We start from the raw sequence: 17,513 nt of genomic DNA on the forward strand, positions 1-17,513 counted from the left end.
CAGTTAATAGTCAGCCCATCACTAACCGGCATGTTGATATTAACTTCCTGTTTTCAGTTAATAGTCAGCCCCTCACTAACCGGCATGTTGATATTAACTTCTTGTTTTCAGTTGATAGTCAGCCCCTCACTAACCAGCATGTTAATATTAACTTCTTGTTTTCAGTTGATAGTCAGCCCCTCACTAACCGGCATGTTAATATTAACTTCCTGTTTTCAGTTGATAGTCAGCCCCTCACTAACCGGCATGTTGATATTAACTTCTTGTTTTCAGTTGATAGTCAGCCCCTCACTAACCGGCATGTTAATATTAACTTCTTGTTTTCAGTTGATCGTCAGCCCCTCACTAACCGGGATGTTGATATTAACTTCTTGTTTTCAGTTGATAGTCAGCCCCTCGCTCACTGGCATGTTAATATTAACTTCTTGTTTTCAGTTGATAGTCAGCCCCTCGCTCACTGGCATGTTGATGTGCGCGCTGAGCAGGGGCGCGCTGCTGCCCTCCTGCAGCACGAACACTTTGATGATGTCAGAGATGCCCTTGTCGCTGCTGCACTCCACAAAGGTTTCCACGGGGTAAACGACACCGGGCACCAGCAGCGGGATCCTCAGGTACGGCGTCCGCATGCGGTACAGACTCTCGTCGTACAGGAAGCTGACAGCCAGGTTGGCGACGGGTCGACACGCCGCCGTGTTCTGGACGTTCAGCGTGAGTTTGAAGGCCGGACCGAGGCCCTGCACCACGGCGTTCATCTTCAGAGGCTCGCTGAGGCGGCAGGACATCGGAGTCAGGCTGGACTCCAGAGCCTTAGGGTGAGACAAGTTTATTCATACAGTCCTTTCAACACAAGGCAATTCAAAGTGCTTTACATGAAAGACATTAAAGGTCACTATTATGCAAAATCCACTTTAAAGTATTCTCCCTGAATACTAAGGCTTAACCCGTATATTGGGCCATTTACCTTGTTTTGTTTGTTAAACTAGTTTATTGGGTTTGTTCAACAGCTATACAGGTTATTCTATCAGAGCATGTCTCAAAAGAAGGTAAACAAATCTTCACTTTATAGAAAATAGGTAGAGTAACAATGGTAAATACTGCTGAACACCAAACACAATCCCACACAGACAGAGGACAAACAGACAGACAAAAAATGAACAATTAAATGAATAGAAACCAGTCCTCCACCTTGACGTATGCGCTGGCAGCGGCCAGGCGCAGGCGGCTCAGGTCCATCTGGAAGGCCCGGTGCATGGCAGCGCCGCTCCTCCTCTCGCTCCCGCAGCGTCTGGTCCACGTACAGCTTGGTCTTCTTGGGCACGTTGAGCCGGATGCTCTGAGCCAGCGGCGGCCCGGCCGCGGCCGCACGTCCTCGAAGGAGGCGTCCTCTTCAGGATGTTCACGATCAGACCGCCAGTCCTGAGGAGAGATGAAACCCTCTTTAAAGGACACAGCACTCACCCATAACATGCATCTGTTTGCACTTATATATATCAATATTCCAATGACTGTATAGGACTATTCTTGAACTATTTCTATTATTATTCTATTCTATTTATTTGCATTTACTTGGCACTATTTGATCCTGTGTTATTGTGTTTCTCTGTTGGAGGAGCCTGTGACCTGAGATCTTCATTGTCATATCTTCACTGTGGCTCTGCTCACATGACAATAAAAGCCTTGATATTGAAACACAGTGACATGTGGTTCTCTGCTTCTAACCCATCCTAACTAGTAGGAGCAGCTATTGCCACAAGCGCCCGGGGAGCAGTGGGAGCAGGGGGGGGTGTCAGGTGCCTTGCTCAGGGGCACCCACGGCAGGGCAGGAGGAGAACTGGGAGGCTGGACCCCTCCAAGTACCTTGGTGGTCATGATGAGCGTCCCCGTCCTCGCGCCCGTAGCGGCCGAAGCAGATGCTGGATACCACCATCGGGGGTCTTGATGCTGCTCAGCAGCTCTTGTCTCGGTATACAGCTGGACCTCGCAGTTAGCCAGACCCACCAGAACCGCCTGCAGACCCCGGGTCGTGGAGCTCCATGGAGGCCATGGTGGGTGATTGGAGCCGGGAGGAGGACGGTCCACAGCTTCTTCCCCTGGGAGACACAGCAGACACTTCTATCATCAGACTTATTGTTGCCCCCTGCTGGACTTAGAGGTAAGCACGTTAAAGGTCCCGGTGTGTCAGGAGACTCACAGAGTGATGTCTTTTCTATATCAATATGTGTCCCTGGTGTGTCCCCGGTGTGTCCCCGGTGAGTCCCCGGTGTGTCCCCGGTGTGTCCCTGGTGTGTCCCCGGTGTGTCCCCGGTGAGTCCCCCGTGTGTCCCCGGTGTGTCCCCGGTGTGTCCCCGGTGTGTCCCCGGTGTGTCCCTGGTGTGTCCCCGGTGAGTCCCCGTGTGTCAGGAGACACACAAAGTGTCAGGAAATAAAACCCTCTCTCTTTTCCTCTGTACCCACATCTCTAAAAACGGGGGAACAACGGAGCTGATCCAGATAGAGAGGCGAAGTCACGCCCATCTACTTCCGCCCCATGGGACCTTATTTACCAGGAGTGTCTGGATCAAGCTAGCTACCTAGCTAGTAGCTAGCACGTTAGTTAGCATTACAGCCTTGTCATTTTTATTAGCCTTAACATGAAGTAACATGAAGTAACCCAAAATGTTAAACAGTAAGAGTAGTAGTCATATTTCGTGAACCCTTTGAAGAGTACTGTCACACCGGTGTGATCATTCTATAATACACCATTTAAGCCCGGGGGAGAATGCTAACGCTAACGCTAGCATCGGCGATCTTCTCTACTTCATGCTATCTGCCAAATGGTTGACAATTAAACATTAAAACGACCGGGCAGTTCAGAGAGAATCAAAGGAAGGCAGGCAGGCAGCTTTGCATGACATTCTTCAGGACGTGTTTCATTGTGGTGATAGTGAGGGTAGTCAATCGATTTGTTGACAAGACAGTAGTGACGGCCATCTTGGTGACGTGTGTTTGTTGACCAGAGGATGTAGTTCATTGAGCGTTTCACACAAAAAAAGTGTTACTTACTACTAACATTTTTTTTTGACTTGCCAAAATGATCTTTAAATTGACAAACATCATATGTGTAATTCGTTGGCACAATTCAAACGGGATCGAAAGATAATCTTTCTCTCCCATTGACTTTCAATGCATAATTTTTCCGAAATAAGGTCCCATGGGAGGTCCACCGGAAGGGGAGGGACTTCGCCTCTCTATTTGCTGCGTCATGACGACATTACTAAAATGTGGGCGGGCTTTACACCCACAGGGCAATCAGAGACGTTGCTGTCAGAAACAATGAGACGTGTTCTGGAAGTAATACGCTCTGTGTCTGAACCCATGGGTCATCTCTTTAGTACAGCTGAGAGGGGGGGGGGGAGGGGGGGGGGTTGAGGCGAGAAGGATCTTTTGGTGTTTGGAGGCAAAAACACTTCAGAGACATGTTTTTTATATACTTTAACTTGAGTAAAGAAGTTTAGTCAGTACTTCTACTTTTACCAGAGTAGTACTTCTCCTTGAGTAAAGGATGTGTACTTCTTTCTTGAGTAAAGGATGTGTACTTCTCCTTGAGTAAAGGATGTGTGTACTTCTACTTGAGTACAGGATGTGTGTACTTCTACTTGAGTACAGGATGTGTACTTCTACTTGAGTACAGGATGTGTGTACTTCTACTTGAGTACAGGATGTGTGTACTTCTACTTGAGTACAGGATGTGTGTACTTCTACTTGAGTACAGGATGTGTACTTCTCCTTGAGTAAAGGATGTGTACTTCTCCTTGAGTAAAGGATGTGTACTTCTACTTGAGTAAAGGATGTGTACTTCTACTTGAGTAAAGGATGTGTACTTCTCCTTGAGTAAAGGATGTGTGTACTTCTCCTTGAGTAAAGGATGTGTACTTCTTCTTGAGTAAAGGATGTGTACTTTCTACTTGAGTAAAGGATGTGTACTTCTACTTGAGTAAAGGATGTGTACTTCTTCTTGAGTAAAGGATGTGTACTTCTACTTGAGTACAGGATGTGTACTTCTCCTTGAGTAAAGGATGTGTACTTCTCCTTGAGTACAGGATGTGTGTACTTCTCCTTGAGTAAAGGATGTGTACTTCTCCTTGAGTAAAGGATGTGTACTTCTCCTTGAGTACAGGATGTGTGTACTTCTCCTTGAGTAAAGGATGTGTACTTCTTCTTGAGTACAGGATGTGTACTTCTACTTGAGTAAAGGATGTGTGTACTTCTACTTGAGTACAGGATGTGTGTACTTCTACTTGAGTAAAGGATGTGTACTTCTCCTTGAGTAAAGGATGTGTGTACTTCTACTTGAGTAAAGGATGTGTGTACTTCTACTTGAGTAAAGGATGTGTGTACTTCTACTTGAGTAAAGGATGTGTACTTCTTCTTGAGTAAAGGATGTGTGTACTTCTACTTGAGTACAGGATGTGTGTACTTCTACTTGAGTAAAGGATGTGTACTTCTCCTTGAGTAAAGGATGTGTGTACTTCTACTTGAGTAAAGGATGTGTGTACTTCTACCTGAGTAAAGGATGTGTGTACTTCTACTTGAGTAAAGGATGTGTGTACTTCTACTTGAGTAAAGGATGTGTGTACTTCTACTTGAGTAAAGGATGTGTGTACTTCTACTTGAGTAAAGGATGTGTACTTCTTCTTGAGTAAAGGATGTGTGTACTTCTACTTGAGTAAAGGATGTGTGTACTTCTACTTGAGTAAAGGATGTGTGTACTTCTACTTGAGTAAAGGATGTGTGTACTTCTACTTGAGTACAGGATGTGTACTTCTACTTGAGTAAAGGATGTGTACTTCTCCTTGAGTAAAGGATGTGTGTACTTCTACTTGAGTAAAGGATGTGTGTACTTCTGCTTGAGTAAAGGATGTGTACTTCTCCTTGAGTACAGGATGTGTACTTCTTCTTGAGTACAGGATGTGTGTACTTCTCCTTGAGTAAAGGATGTGTACTTCTTCTTGAGTACAGGATGTGTGTACTTCTACTTGAGTACAGGATGTGTGTACTTCTACTTGAGTACAGGATGTGTGTACTTCTACCTGAGTAAAGGATGTGTACTTCTACTTGAGTACAGGATGTGTACTTCTACTGAGTACAGGATGTGTGTACTTCTACTTGAGTAAAGGATGTGTGTACTTCTACTTGAGTACAGGATGTGTGTACTTCTACTTGAGTACAGGATGTGTACTTCTTCTTGAGTAAAGGATGTGTACTTCTCTTGAGTAAGGATGTGTGTACTTCTACTTGAGTAAAGGATGTGTGTACTTCTACTTGAGTAAAGGATGTGTGTACTTCTACTTGAGTAAAGGATGTGTGTACTTCTACTTGAGTAAAGGATGTGTACTTCTACTTGAGTAAGGATGTGTGTACTTCTACTTGAGTAAGGATGTGTGTACTTCTACTTGAGTAAAGGATGTGTTCTTCTCTTGAGTACAGGATGTGTGTACTTCTCCTGAGTAAAGGATGTGTGTACTTCTCTTGAGTAAGGATGTGTGTACTTCTACTTGAGTAAAGGATGTGTGTACTTCTACTTGAGTACAAGGATGTGTGTACTTCTACTTGAGTAAAGGATGTGTACTTCTTCTTGAGTAAAGGATGTGTGTACTTCTACTTGAGTAAAGGATGTGTGTACTTCTCTTGAGTAAGGATGTGTGTACTTCTACTACTTGAGTACAGGATGTGTGTACTTCTACTTGAGTACAGGATGTGTGTACTTCTACTTGAGTAAGGATGTGTGTACTTCTACTTGAGTAAAGGATGTGTGTACTTCTACCGAGTAAGGATGTGTGTACTTCTACTTGAGTAAAGGATGTGTGTACTTCTACTTGGGTAAAGGATGTGTGTACTTCTACTTGAGTACAGGATGTGTGTACTTCTACTTGGGTACAGGATGTGTGTACTTCTACTTGAATACAGGATGTGTGTACTTCACCTTGAATACAGGATGTGTACTTCTACTTGAATACAAGATGTGTGTACTTCTACTTGGGTAAAGGATGTGTACTTCTACTTGGGTAAAGGATGTGTGTACTTCTACTTGAGTAAGGATGTGTTGTACTTCTACCTTGAGTAAGGATGTGTGTACTTCTACTTGAGTAAAGGATGTGTGTACTTCTACTTGAGTACAGGATGTGTGTACTTCTACTTGAGTAAGGATGTGTTACTTCTACTTGAGTACAGGATGTGTGTACTTCTACTTGAGTACAGGATGTGTGTACTTCCTTGAGTAAAGGATGTGTACTTCTCCTTGAGTAAGGATGTGTGTACTTCTCCTTGAGTACAGGATGTGTGTACTTCTACTTTGAGTAAGGATGTGTGTACTTCTCCTTGAGTAAAGGATGTGTGTGTACTTCTACTTGAGTAAAGGATTGTGTACTTCTCCTTGAGTACAGGATTGTGTACTTCTACTTGAGTACAGGATGTGTACTTCTCCTTGAGTACAGGATGTGTGTACTTCTACTTGAGTACAGATGTGTGTACTTCTACCTTGAGTAAAGTGTGTACTTCTCTTGAGTACAGGATGTGTGTACTTCTCCTTGAGTAAAGGATGTGTACTTCTCCTTGAGTACAGGATGTGTGTACTTCTCCTTGAGTACAGGATGTGTGTACTTCTACTTGAGTACAGGATGTGTACTTCTCCTTGAGTAAAGGATGTGTACTTCTCCTTGAGTACAGATTTGTGTACTTCTACTTGAGTAAGGATGTGTGTACTTCTCTTGAGTACAGGATGTGTGTACTTCTACTTGAGTAAAGGTGTGTACTTCTCCTTGAGTACAGGATGTGTGTACTTCTACTTGAGTAAAGGATGTGTACTTCTCTTGAGTACAGGATGTGTGTACTTCTCTTGAGTAAGGATGTGTACTTCTCACTTGAGTACGGATGTGTACTTCTACTCTTGAGTAAAGGATGTGTACTTCTCCTTGAGTACAGGATGTGTGTACTTCTCTTGAGTAAGGATGTGTGTACTTCTACTTGAGTAAAGGATGTGTGTACTTCTCCTTGAGTACAGGATGTGTGTACTTCTACTTGAGTAAGGATGTGTACTTCTCCTTGAGTACAGGATGTGTACTTCTCTCTTGAGTACAGGATGTGTGTACTTCTACTTGAGTAAAGGATGTGTACTTCTACTTGAGTAAAGGATGTGTACTTCTCCTTGAGTACAGGATGTGTACTTCTACTTGAGTAAAGGATGTGTACTTCTCCTTGAGTACAGGATGTGTGTACTTCTACTTGAGTAAGGATGTGTACTTCTCTTGAGTACAGGATGTGTGTACTTCTACCTTGAGTAAGGATGTGTGTATTCTACTTGAGTAAAGGATGTGTACTTCTCCTTGAGTAAGGATGTGTGTACTTCTACTTGAGTAAAGGATGTGTGTTCTCTTGAGTACAGGATGTGTGTACTTCTACTTGAGTAAAGGATGTGTACTTCTCCTTGAGTACAGGATGTGTGTACTTCTACTTGAGTAAGGATGTGTGTACTTCTACTTGAGTAAAGGATGTGTGTACTTCTACTTGAGTAGGATGTGTGTACTTCTACTTGAGTAAAGGATGTGTACTTCTCCTTGAGTACAGGATGTGGTACTTCTACTTGAGTAAGGATGTGTACTTCTCCTTGAGTACAGGATGTGTGTACTTCTACTTGAGTAAAGGATGTGTACTTCTCTTGAGTAAGGATTGTGTACTTCTCCTTGTACAGGATGTGTACTTCTCTTGAGTAAGGATGTGTACTTCTCCTTGAGTACAGGATGTGTGTACTTCTCTTGAGTAAAGGATGTGTACTTCTCTTGAGTACAGGATTGTGTACTTCTACTTGAGTAAGGATGTGTACTTCTCTTGAGTACAGGATGTGTGTACTTCTACTTGAGTAAAGGATGTGTACTTCTCCTTGAGTAAGGATGTGTGTACTTCTACTTGAGTACAGGATTGTGTACTTCTACTTGAGTACAGGATTGTGTATTTCTACTTGAGTAAAGGATGTGTACTTCTCTTGATAAAGGATGTGTGTACTTCTACTTGAGTACAGGATGTGTGTACTTCTACTTGAGTAAGGATGTGTCTTCTCTTGAGTAAGGAGTGTGTACTTCTACTTGAGTAAAGGATGTGTGTACTTCTACCTGAGTAAAGGATGTGTTACTTCTCTACTTGAGTAAGATTGTGTACTTCTACTTGAGTAAAGGATGTGTGTACTTCTACTTGAGTAAGATGTGTGTCTTCTACTGAGTAAGGATGTTACTTCTTCTTGAGTAAGGATGGTGTACTTCTACTTGAGTAAAGGATGTGTGTACTTCTACTTGAGTAAAGATTGGTACTTCTACTTGAGTAAAGGATGTGTGTACTTCTACTTGAGTACAGGATGTGTGTACTTCTACTTGAGTAAAGGATGTGTACTTCTCTTTGAGTAAAGGATGTGTGTACTTCTACTTGAGTAAAGGATGTGTGTACTTCTGCTTGAGTAAAGGTGTGTACTTCTCCTTGAGTACAGGATGTGTACTTCTTCTTGAGTAAGGAGGATGTGTGTACTTCTCCTTGAGTAAAGGATGTGTACTTCTACTTGAGTACAGGATGTTGTACTTCTACTTGAGTACAGGATGTGTACTTCTACTTGAGTACAGGATGTGTGTACTTCTACTTGAGTAAAGGATGTGTACTTCTCCTTGAGTACAGGATGTGTGTACTTCTACTTGAGTAAAGGATGTGTGTACTTCTACTTGAGTAAAGGATGTGTGTACTTCTACTTGAGTAAAGGATGTGTGTACTTCTACTTGAGTAAAGGATGTGTACTTCTTCTTGAGTAAGGATGTGGTACTTCTACTTCTCTTCTACTTGAGTAAAGGATGTGTGTACTTCTACTTGAGTAAAGGATGTGTGTACTTCTACTTGAGTAAAGGATGTGTGTACTTCTACTTGAGTACAGGATGTGTGTACTTCTACTTGAGTAAAGGATGTGTACTTCTCCTTGAGTAAAGGATGTGTGTACTTCTACTTGAGTAAAGGATGTGTGTACTTCTACTTGAGTAAAGGATGTGTACTTCTCCTTGAGTACAGGATGTGTACTTCCTTGAGTAAAGGATGTGTACTTCTACTTGATACAGGATGTGTGTACTTCTACTTGAGTACAGGATGTGTACTTTCTACTTGAGTACAGGATGTGTGTACTTCTCTTTGAGTACAGGATGTGTGTACTTCTACTTAGTACAGGATGTGTGTACTTCTACTTGAGTACAGGATGTGTGTACTTCTACTTGAGTACAGGATGTGTGTACTTCTACTTGAGTACAGGATGTGTGTACTTCTACTTGAGTACAGGATGTGTGTACTTTTGAGTACAGGATGTGTGTACTTCTACTTGAGTACAGGATGTGTGTACTTCTACCTGAGTAAGGATGTTGTACTTCTACTTGAGTACAGGATGTGTGTACTTCTACTTGAGTACAGGATGTGTGTACTTCTACTTGAGTACAATGTTGTACTTCTACTTGAGTACAGGATGTGTGTACTTCTACTTGAGTACAGGATGTGTGTACTTCTACTTGAGTAAAGGATGTGTACTTCTCCTTGAGTACAGGATGTGTGTACTTCTCCTTGAGTAAAGGATGTGTACTTCTACCTGAGTAAAGGATGTGTGTACTTCTACTTGAGTAAAGGATGTGTGTACTTCTCCTTGAGTAAAGGATGTGTGTACTTCTACTTGAGTAAAGGATGTGTGTACTTCTACTTGAGTACAGGATGTGTGTACTTCTACTTGAGTAAAGGATGTGTACTTCTCCTTGAGTACAGGATGTGTGTACTTCTACTTGAGTACAGGATGTGTGTACTTCTCCTTGAGTAAAGGATGTGTACTTCTCCTTGAGTACAGGATGTGTGTACTTCTCCTTGAGTACAGGATGTGTGTACTTCTACTTGAGTACAGGATGTGTGTACTTCTCCTTGAGTACAGGATGTGTGTACTTCTACTTGAGTACAGGATGTGTGTACTTCTACTTGAGTAAAGGATGTGTACTTCTCCTTGAGTACAGGATGTGTGTACTTCTCCTTGAGTAAAGGATGTGTACTTCTCCTTGAGTACAGGATGTGTGGTACTTCCCTTGAGTACAGGGATGTGTGTACTTTCCTAGCTTGAGTAAAGGATGTGTACTTCTCCTTGAGTAAAGGATGTGTACTTCTCCTTGAGTACAGGATGTGTGTACTTCTACTTGAGTAAAGGATGTGTACTTCTCCTTGAGTACAGGATGTGTGTACTTCTACTTGAGTACAGGATGTGTGTACTTCTCCTTGAGTACAGGATGTGTGTACTTCTACTTGAGTAAAGGATGTGTACTTCTACTTGAGTACAGGATGTGTGTACTTCTACTTGAGTAAAGGATGTGTACTTCTCCTTGAGTACAGGATGTGTGTACTTCTACTTGAGTAAAGGATGTGTACTTCTCCTTGAGTACAGGATGTGTGTACTTCTCCTTGAGTAAAGGATGTGTGTACTTCTACTTGAGTAAAGGATGTGTGTACTTCTAATTGAGTACAGGATGTGTGTACTTCTACTTGAGTAAAGGATGTGTACTTCTCCTTGAGTACAGGATGTGTGTACTTCTACTTGAGTAAAGGATGTGTGTACTTCTACTTGAGTACAGGATGTGTGTACTTCTACTTGAGTACAGGATGTGTGTACTTCTACTTGAGTAAAGGATGTGTACTTCTCCTTGAGTACAGGATGTGTGTACTTCTACTTGAGTAAGGATGTGTACTTCTCCTTGAGTACAGGATGTGTGTACTTCTACTTGAGTAAAGGATGTGTACTTCTCCTTGAGTACAGGATGTGTGTACTTCTCCTTGAGTACAGGATGTGTGTACTTCTACTTGAGTAAAGGATGTGTACTTCTCCTTGAGTAAAGGATGTGTGTACTTCTACTTGAGTACAGGATGTGTGTACTTCTACTTGAGTACAGGATGTGTGTACTTCTACTTGAGTAAAGGATGTGTACTTCTCCTTGAGTACAGGATGTGTGTACTTCTCCTTGAGTAAAGGATGTGTACTTCTCCTTGAGTACAGGATGTGTGTACTTCTCCTTGAGTACAAGGATGTGTGTACTTCTACTTAGTAAGATGTGTACTTCTCCTTGAGTACAGCCCCGGATTGGTGTGTACTTCTACTTGAGTAAAGGATGTGTACTTCTCCTTGAGTACAGGATGTGTGTACTTCTACTTGAGTAAAGGATGTGTACTTCTCTCCTTGAGTACAGGATGTGTGTACTTCTACTTGAGTACAGGATGTGTACTTCTCCTTGAGTAAGGATGTGTACTTCCTTGAGTAAGGATGTGTACTTCTACTTTTGAGTACAGGATGTGTGTACTTCTACTTGAGTAAAGGATGTGTACTTCTCCTTGAGTACAGGATGTGTGTACTTCTACTTGAGTAAAGGATGTGTACTTCTCCTTGAGTACAGGATGTGTGTACTTCTCCTTGAGTAAAGGATGTGTGTACTTCTACTTGAGTAAAGGATGTGTGTACTTCTAATTGAGTACAGGATGTGTGTACTTCTACTTGAGTAAAGGATGTGTACTTCTCCTTGAGTACAGGATGTGTGTACTTCTACTTGAGTACAGGATGTGTGTACTTCTACTTGAGTACAGGATGTGTACTTCTACTTGAGTACAGGATGTGTGTACTTCTACTTGAGTAAAGGATGTGTACTTCTCCTTGAGTACAGGATGTGTGTACTTCTACTTGAGTAAAGGATGTGTACTTCTCCTTGAGTACAGGATGTGTGTACTTCTACTTGAGTAAAGGATGTGTGTACTTCTCCTTGAGTACAGGATGTGTGTACTTCTCCTTGAGTACAGGATGTGTGTACTTCTACTTGAGTAAAGGATGTGTACTTCTCCTTGAGTAAAGGATGTGTGTACTTCTACTTGAGTAAAGGATGTGTGTACTTCTAATTGAGTACAGGATGTGTGTACTTCTACTTGAGTAAAGGATGTGTACTTCTCCTTGAGTACAGGATGTGTGTACTTCTACTTGAGTACAGGATGTGTGTACTTCTACTTGAGTACAGGATGTGTGTACTTCTACTTGAGTACAGGATGTGTGTACTTCTACTTGAGTAAAGGATGTGTACTTCTTCCTTGAGTACAGGATGTGTGTACTTCTACTTGAGTAAAGGATGTGTACTTCTCCTTGAGTACAGGATGTGTGTACTTCTACTTGAGTAAAGGATGTGTACTTCTCCTTGAGTACAGGATGTGTGTACTTCTCCTTGAGTACAGGATGTGTGTACTTCTCCTTGAGTACAGGATGTGTGTACTCTTGCTCTCTCTAATAACCCTTACCTTCTGGGTGAACCCCTGCAGGCTCTCGTCGGCGCAGCCCACCACCACGTTCTTCCCGACCCGCACCAGACCCACCGGGTGGCTCGACAGCTCGATGCAGTACTTCGGTTTCTCCGACTCCCTGCAGGGCGGCGACAAAAACACCGGGTCAGCATCACGTTTGAAATCAATACACGCCTCAACGCCTGCTGGCCAGTCGGGGGATATGTTGTTGCTTTGTTTCCTCAAATGAAAAGTAAGCTCATAAATAAAATGGACTATTAGATTATTATTATTATATGAGGACATACTTTATATTCAGTGGAGGAAATAAGTATTTGATCCCTTGCAGATGTTGTTAGTTTGCAACAAACAAGAACTGAGAACATCTGCAGGGGATCAAATACGTATTTCCTCCACTGTATCTCTGTATGCAATCAGCTTTAATATAACTCTTAATATGTTATTATTATTATTTCATTTCATTTCAAACCTTTATTTATTCAGGTTGTATCCCATTGAGATCATTGATCTCTTTTTCAAGGGAGACCTGCTCAAGTAGGTTCCACATGAAACATTAAACAACAGAACAACAAAAGGACATCATACAGTATCATTACAGGGATTACAGTTTACATAACTATCCACATGAACAGGTACCAACAGCTTCCGATTGAGTAGCATCCAACCGAGCTTTAAAAACATTGAGTGGCACCAGATTGCTCAGTTTCCATTTCAATTGCAGACTGTTCCAGGACAGAGGAGCTGCGCATCTAAATGCTATCTTCCCTAAGACAGTCCTAGCAGTTGGCACATTTAATAAAACCACAGCATGCGATCTCAGGCAGTAGCCACTTACAATTCTCCGTGAGATCAGGGAGCAGATGTAGGATGGAAGTTTCCCTAACATGGCTTTATATATAAAAATGTACCAGTGACTGAGCCTCCGTACAGTTAGTGAAGGCAGACCAGCCCTTGCATACAGGGTACAGTGATGGGTTAATGCTTTACAGTTTGTCACAAATCTCAGTGCACTGTGATACGCAGCATCTAACTTGACCAGGCAATTGGCAGGTGCATTCATATAAATCAGATCACCATAGTCCAGCACAGGTCAAAAGGTCACAGAGCCTGTTTTCTGGCCTCGAGCGAGAAACAGGACTTGTTCCTGTAGAAGAAACCTAGTCTAACCCTCAGTTTGTTAAGCAGGTTATTGACATGACGTTTAAAAGTGAGACAATTATCAAGCCAGATACCAAGGTATTTGTAACAGGTAACCACTTCAAGTTTTATTCCTTGCGTAGTTAAAATATCTAAAACAGGCTCTGGTGTCTTTTTAGCTTAGAAAAAGAGCATTACCTTGGTTTTATCAACATTTAAAAGAAGCTTTAGTTCAGAGAGCTGAGTCTGAATAATGTTAAAAACAGCCTGTAATTTAACACCAGCCTCCTTAATGGAGGGACATGCACAGTACATCACGGTATCATCCGCATAAAAATGTAAAGTAGCTTCATCGACATTTTCACCTAAACTATTGATGTAGATGGAGAATAAAAGAGGACCTAAAACAGAACCTTGAGGAACACCATTAGCAATGTTTAACCACTCAGAAGACAGCCCATCAAAGTGAACACATTGGGACCTTTCAGAGAGGTAGTTCACAAACCACCCACTGCATGGCTGGATAAGCCAATACTGAGTAGCCTCTGCTTTAAGATGTGATGATCGACGGTATCAAACGCTTTGGAGAGGTCAATAAATAGAGCTGCACAGCTCTGCTTATTATCTAAAATACTCGTAATGTCATTCACCACTTTCATTGTGGCAGTGATGGTGCTATGTTACTTTCTGAAGCCTGACTGATGTTTAGACAGGATGTCATTGTTACATAAAAACTCCTTAACCTGTTCACTCACTAGGCGTTCAAGAACCTTAGCCAGAACTGACCATTTAGAGATTGGCCTATAGTTATTTAAAACAGTTGCCTCCCCTCCTTTCAGCAAAGGCAGGACATACGCTGACTTCCATACTTTAGGAATTGTGTTTGTGCTGAGGGAGAGGTTAAAAAGAGAAGTGAGAGGTGGAGCAATACAATCTGCAGCTATCTTTAAAAGAAAGGTTCCACGTTGACCGGGCCGGCCGGTTTCTTAGGATCTAACTTGGTTAAAGCTTCATGAACAACATTTACAGTAAAAGGAGTAAAACTGAAAGGGTTTTCCAGACCACATTGTTCAGAGTCACCGACTGTGGTGTTCACAGAAGCAGAGTTAGTCACAGAATCAAACAGAGAGCCACAGGACACAAAATGCTCATTAAAACAATGTAACATGGTGGCCCTGTCCGATATAGAGCCAGATGCTGTGGTAAGGCACGGAGGTAGCTCATTTCGGATCTCACTGGTGGATATCGATTTTATGGCTTTCCAAAATTTCCTAGGATTATTCAGGTTTTCTGTGGAAACTGACAAATAGTACTTAGACTTAGCACTTTTGACATGTGAAGTGAAGCTATTTCTTAGCTGCCTAAAACGCAGCCATTCTACCTCTGAGCCTGATTCCTAGCCTTTGCCCAGGCCTTGTTTTCTCTCATGCAGGAGACTGGACAGTTCAGCAGGAAACCAAGGGTTGTCTCGTCCCTTCACTCTAAAAGTACGTAGGGGTGCATGTCTATCAATGATCTCCATAAAACCAAGATAAAAATAAGACCATGCAGTTTCTACATCAGCACACAGATCGATTTTCCCCAATCAAACCCAAACAGATCATGAACAAAATGTTTTATGTCTCTCTTAATGATAATACGAGGTTTAACCTTTTGGACCTTAGTGTCCCTAATGGTGGCTACAGCACAGTGGTCTCTCAGATCATTCACAAATACTCCCACAGATGAGTATTTATAGGGAACATTAGTTAGAATGAGATCAATTAGGGAGGATTTATTAGGGGACTTAACGTTAGGGCGAGTAGGACTGTCTATAATCTGAGTAACATTCAGAGAGATACAAAGGTTTCTAAAATCCTCTGATACTGCAGTTAACCAGTTTATGAGTGTGTTTCCTGACCTGCGCAGGATGTAGATGTTTCCGTTGCGACACGCCACCGTGATGCGAAACTCAACGTCAAACTGCCCGGTAACATCCATCATGGTGGGGGGGGCGGGCAGCGACATCTGCAACACACGATAATCACTCATTAGGAGAGAGGGTACAAGTACACACTTTACTCAAGTAGAAGTACAGATACTCGTGTTTAAAAATACTCTGGTGAAAGTAGAAGTACTGACTAAACTTCTTTACTCAAGTCAAAGTAAAGAGGCTTTGAAATGTACTTCAGTAAAAAGTACCCATAACTAGCAGCTGTTTAAAGAGTACCTGACCTCCCTTTATATTAATAGAACAATAATGTCATTGTTAGCTAATGAATGTTTCCATGCTGAACAACGGCAACATGACAACGTTTTCATTGGTCCCTCTTCTTTAGAGAAGACCAGGAAATGATGGATACACGGATCGTGTTCAAATCAATAGGCACGCAATGACTCTAAATAATAATGATCACGCCACCAAACACCAAAAGTATTTGTACTCACTACTTCCCACCTCTGCTGGTTAGAAACCCTTTGAGACGCTGCTCAGGGATTAGCATCTCGTCATGTCTCCTCAGAGAGACTCATGTTCAGGGAAACCTCTGATTTGAATAAAACTAGACAGGAAGATGAAGCGTGAGCCGAAGCAGAAACTATTATAATTTGGAGAGGATTGAAGCCACGATTAGGGTGGATCTTATCCTGAAGGCAAGAGGGACCCTTGTGAAAAAGACGGTAAGATTCCGAACCATTGTTAGATTAGTTCAGAAGCTTTCTGCATAAATCTGTCTCTAGTTGCAGGTCACGCAAAACCAGGGACAAAACCAGTACGTCTTCCGACCTATAGACCGGTTAAGAAGCTTCAAATGACCTTCTTCCCTGTAGACTTTGACATTTCGCCCTAAACCTCTCTGGCTTCAGGTCGGACTGGTAACCTAGGATCTGTTTCCAGTGGCGCTGCTCCTGAAGTGATCTCCTATGGTTATGGAGGTGATCCTTTAGGACACATGGACGGTAAGTTACCCAATTATCCTTAGATGAGTTTAGGCATGACCTTAGTAACACCGCTCCCTCAGGACTCGCTGATGGACCTGTTCCTTATGGCGGTGCTTCTCAATACTCCAACACAGGCTACTCCGTTACAAATGAAGGTACGTTTTCAAACCTTTAGACTGGTTTAGAAGCATTACATCACATGTATTCCCTAAAAACGTGGACATTTAGCCTAAATATGGCTCTGGTTCCAGGTCAAACCGGTAGGAACACACGTGTTGATGGACCTGTTCCTTATGGCGGTGCTACTCGTCATACCAATGCTAACCCAGTGACAAAAGACAGCAAGTCTTCCAACATATAGACCGGTTAGGAAACATAACATAGACTTCTCTGCATCTTGCCTAAACCTCTCTCTGGTCTCAGGTCAGTCTGGTAACCCAGGATCCATTCCCAGTGGCGCTGCTCCTGAACTGATCTCCTATGGTTACGGAGGTGATCCTTTAGGACACATTGACTCAGCTAACAAAGACGGTACGGTTCCTAACGACTGTGACTTTTGAAGCTTCACATTACTGACAATCTCCAGTTGCAGGTGGTACCACCACGGCACGTCTCTCGACCTCTAGACAGGTTGATTTGAATGGTTTTACTGTGGAGAGGATGATGAAGGCCTCGGGGTCGAGCACGAAGACGTCGCAGCTCTCCGTGCCGATCACCAAACAGCTGACGCCATCTTCGTCCGCCGTGCTCTTCTTCAGCGTCCCGATGCAGGTGATGACGGTCTGAAACACAGACAGGGATCGACCAATCAGAGCGAGGGAGTGGAGGGTACTGCCTTACAAACAACATTGCGGTATTTATCACAAGGTGGTAACAAAACCTCCTCCTATTTTAAAGGTCCCCTATCATCCTCCTCTTCATCAATATATCACAGGTCTCAGATATATCCAGAGCCTGTCTCTGATTGGCTGAAACACCAAACAGATCATTGCAGCATTACCCATAATCCCCTCTGTTTCAGCCCTGTTTCCAAAGTGCTGATTCTCTGTCTGTTACTTTATGAAAATAAGGAGCCCCCCCCCACGCCCCTGAGAGAGATTTGG

General features: G+C 42.6%; 1 protein-coding gene across 1 annotated transcript; it reads right to left on the reverse strand.

The window, feature by feature from the left end:
* Position 1: 1 nt before the first annotated feature.
* On the reverse strand, positions 2 to 17,192 carry bbs1 (Bardet-Biedl syndrome 1; the record flags this gene model as incomplete). Its single annotated transcript, XM_034132045.1, is given in 11 exon segments — positions 2 to 806; positions 1,186 to 1,263; positions 1,265 to 1,379; positions 1,381 to 1,436; positions 1,858 to 1,881; positions 1,883 to 1,966; positions 1,969 to 2,022; positions 2,025 to 2,090; positions 12,352 to 12,472; positions 15,392 to 15,498; positions 17,061 to 17,192. Coding segments are annotated over 11 exon segments (1,212 nt in total), but the record flags the coding sequence as incomplete, so codon positions are not given.
* Between the last annotated feature and the right edge of the window lie 321 nt (positions 17,193 to 17,513).

This window comes from Trematomus bernacchii, unplaced genomic scaffold, assembly GCF_902827165.1.
Source record: "Trematomus bernacchii unplaced genomic scaffold, fTreBer1.1, whole genome shotgun sequence".
NCBI lineage: Eukaryota > Metazoa > Chordata > Actinopteri > Perciformes > Nototheniidae > Trematomus > Trematomus bernacchii.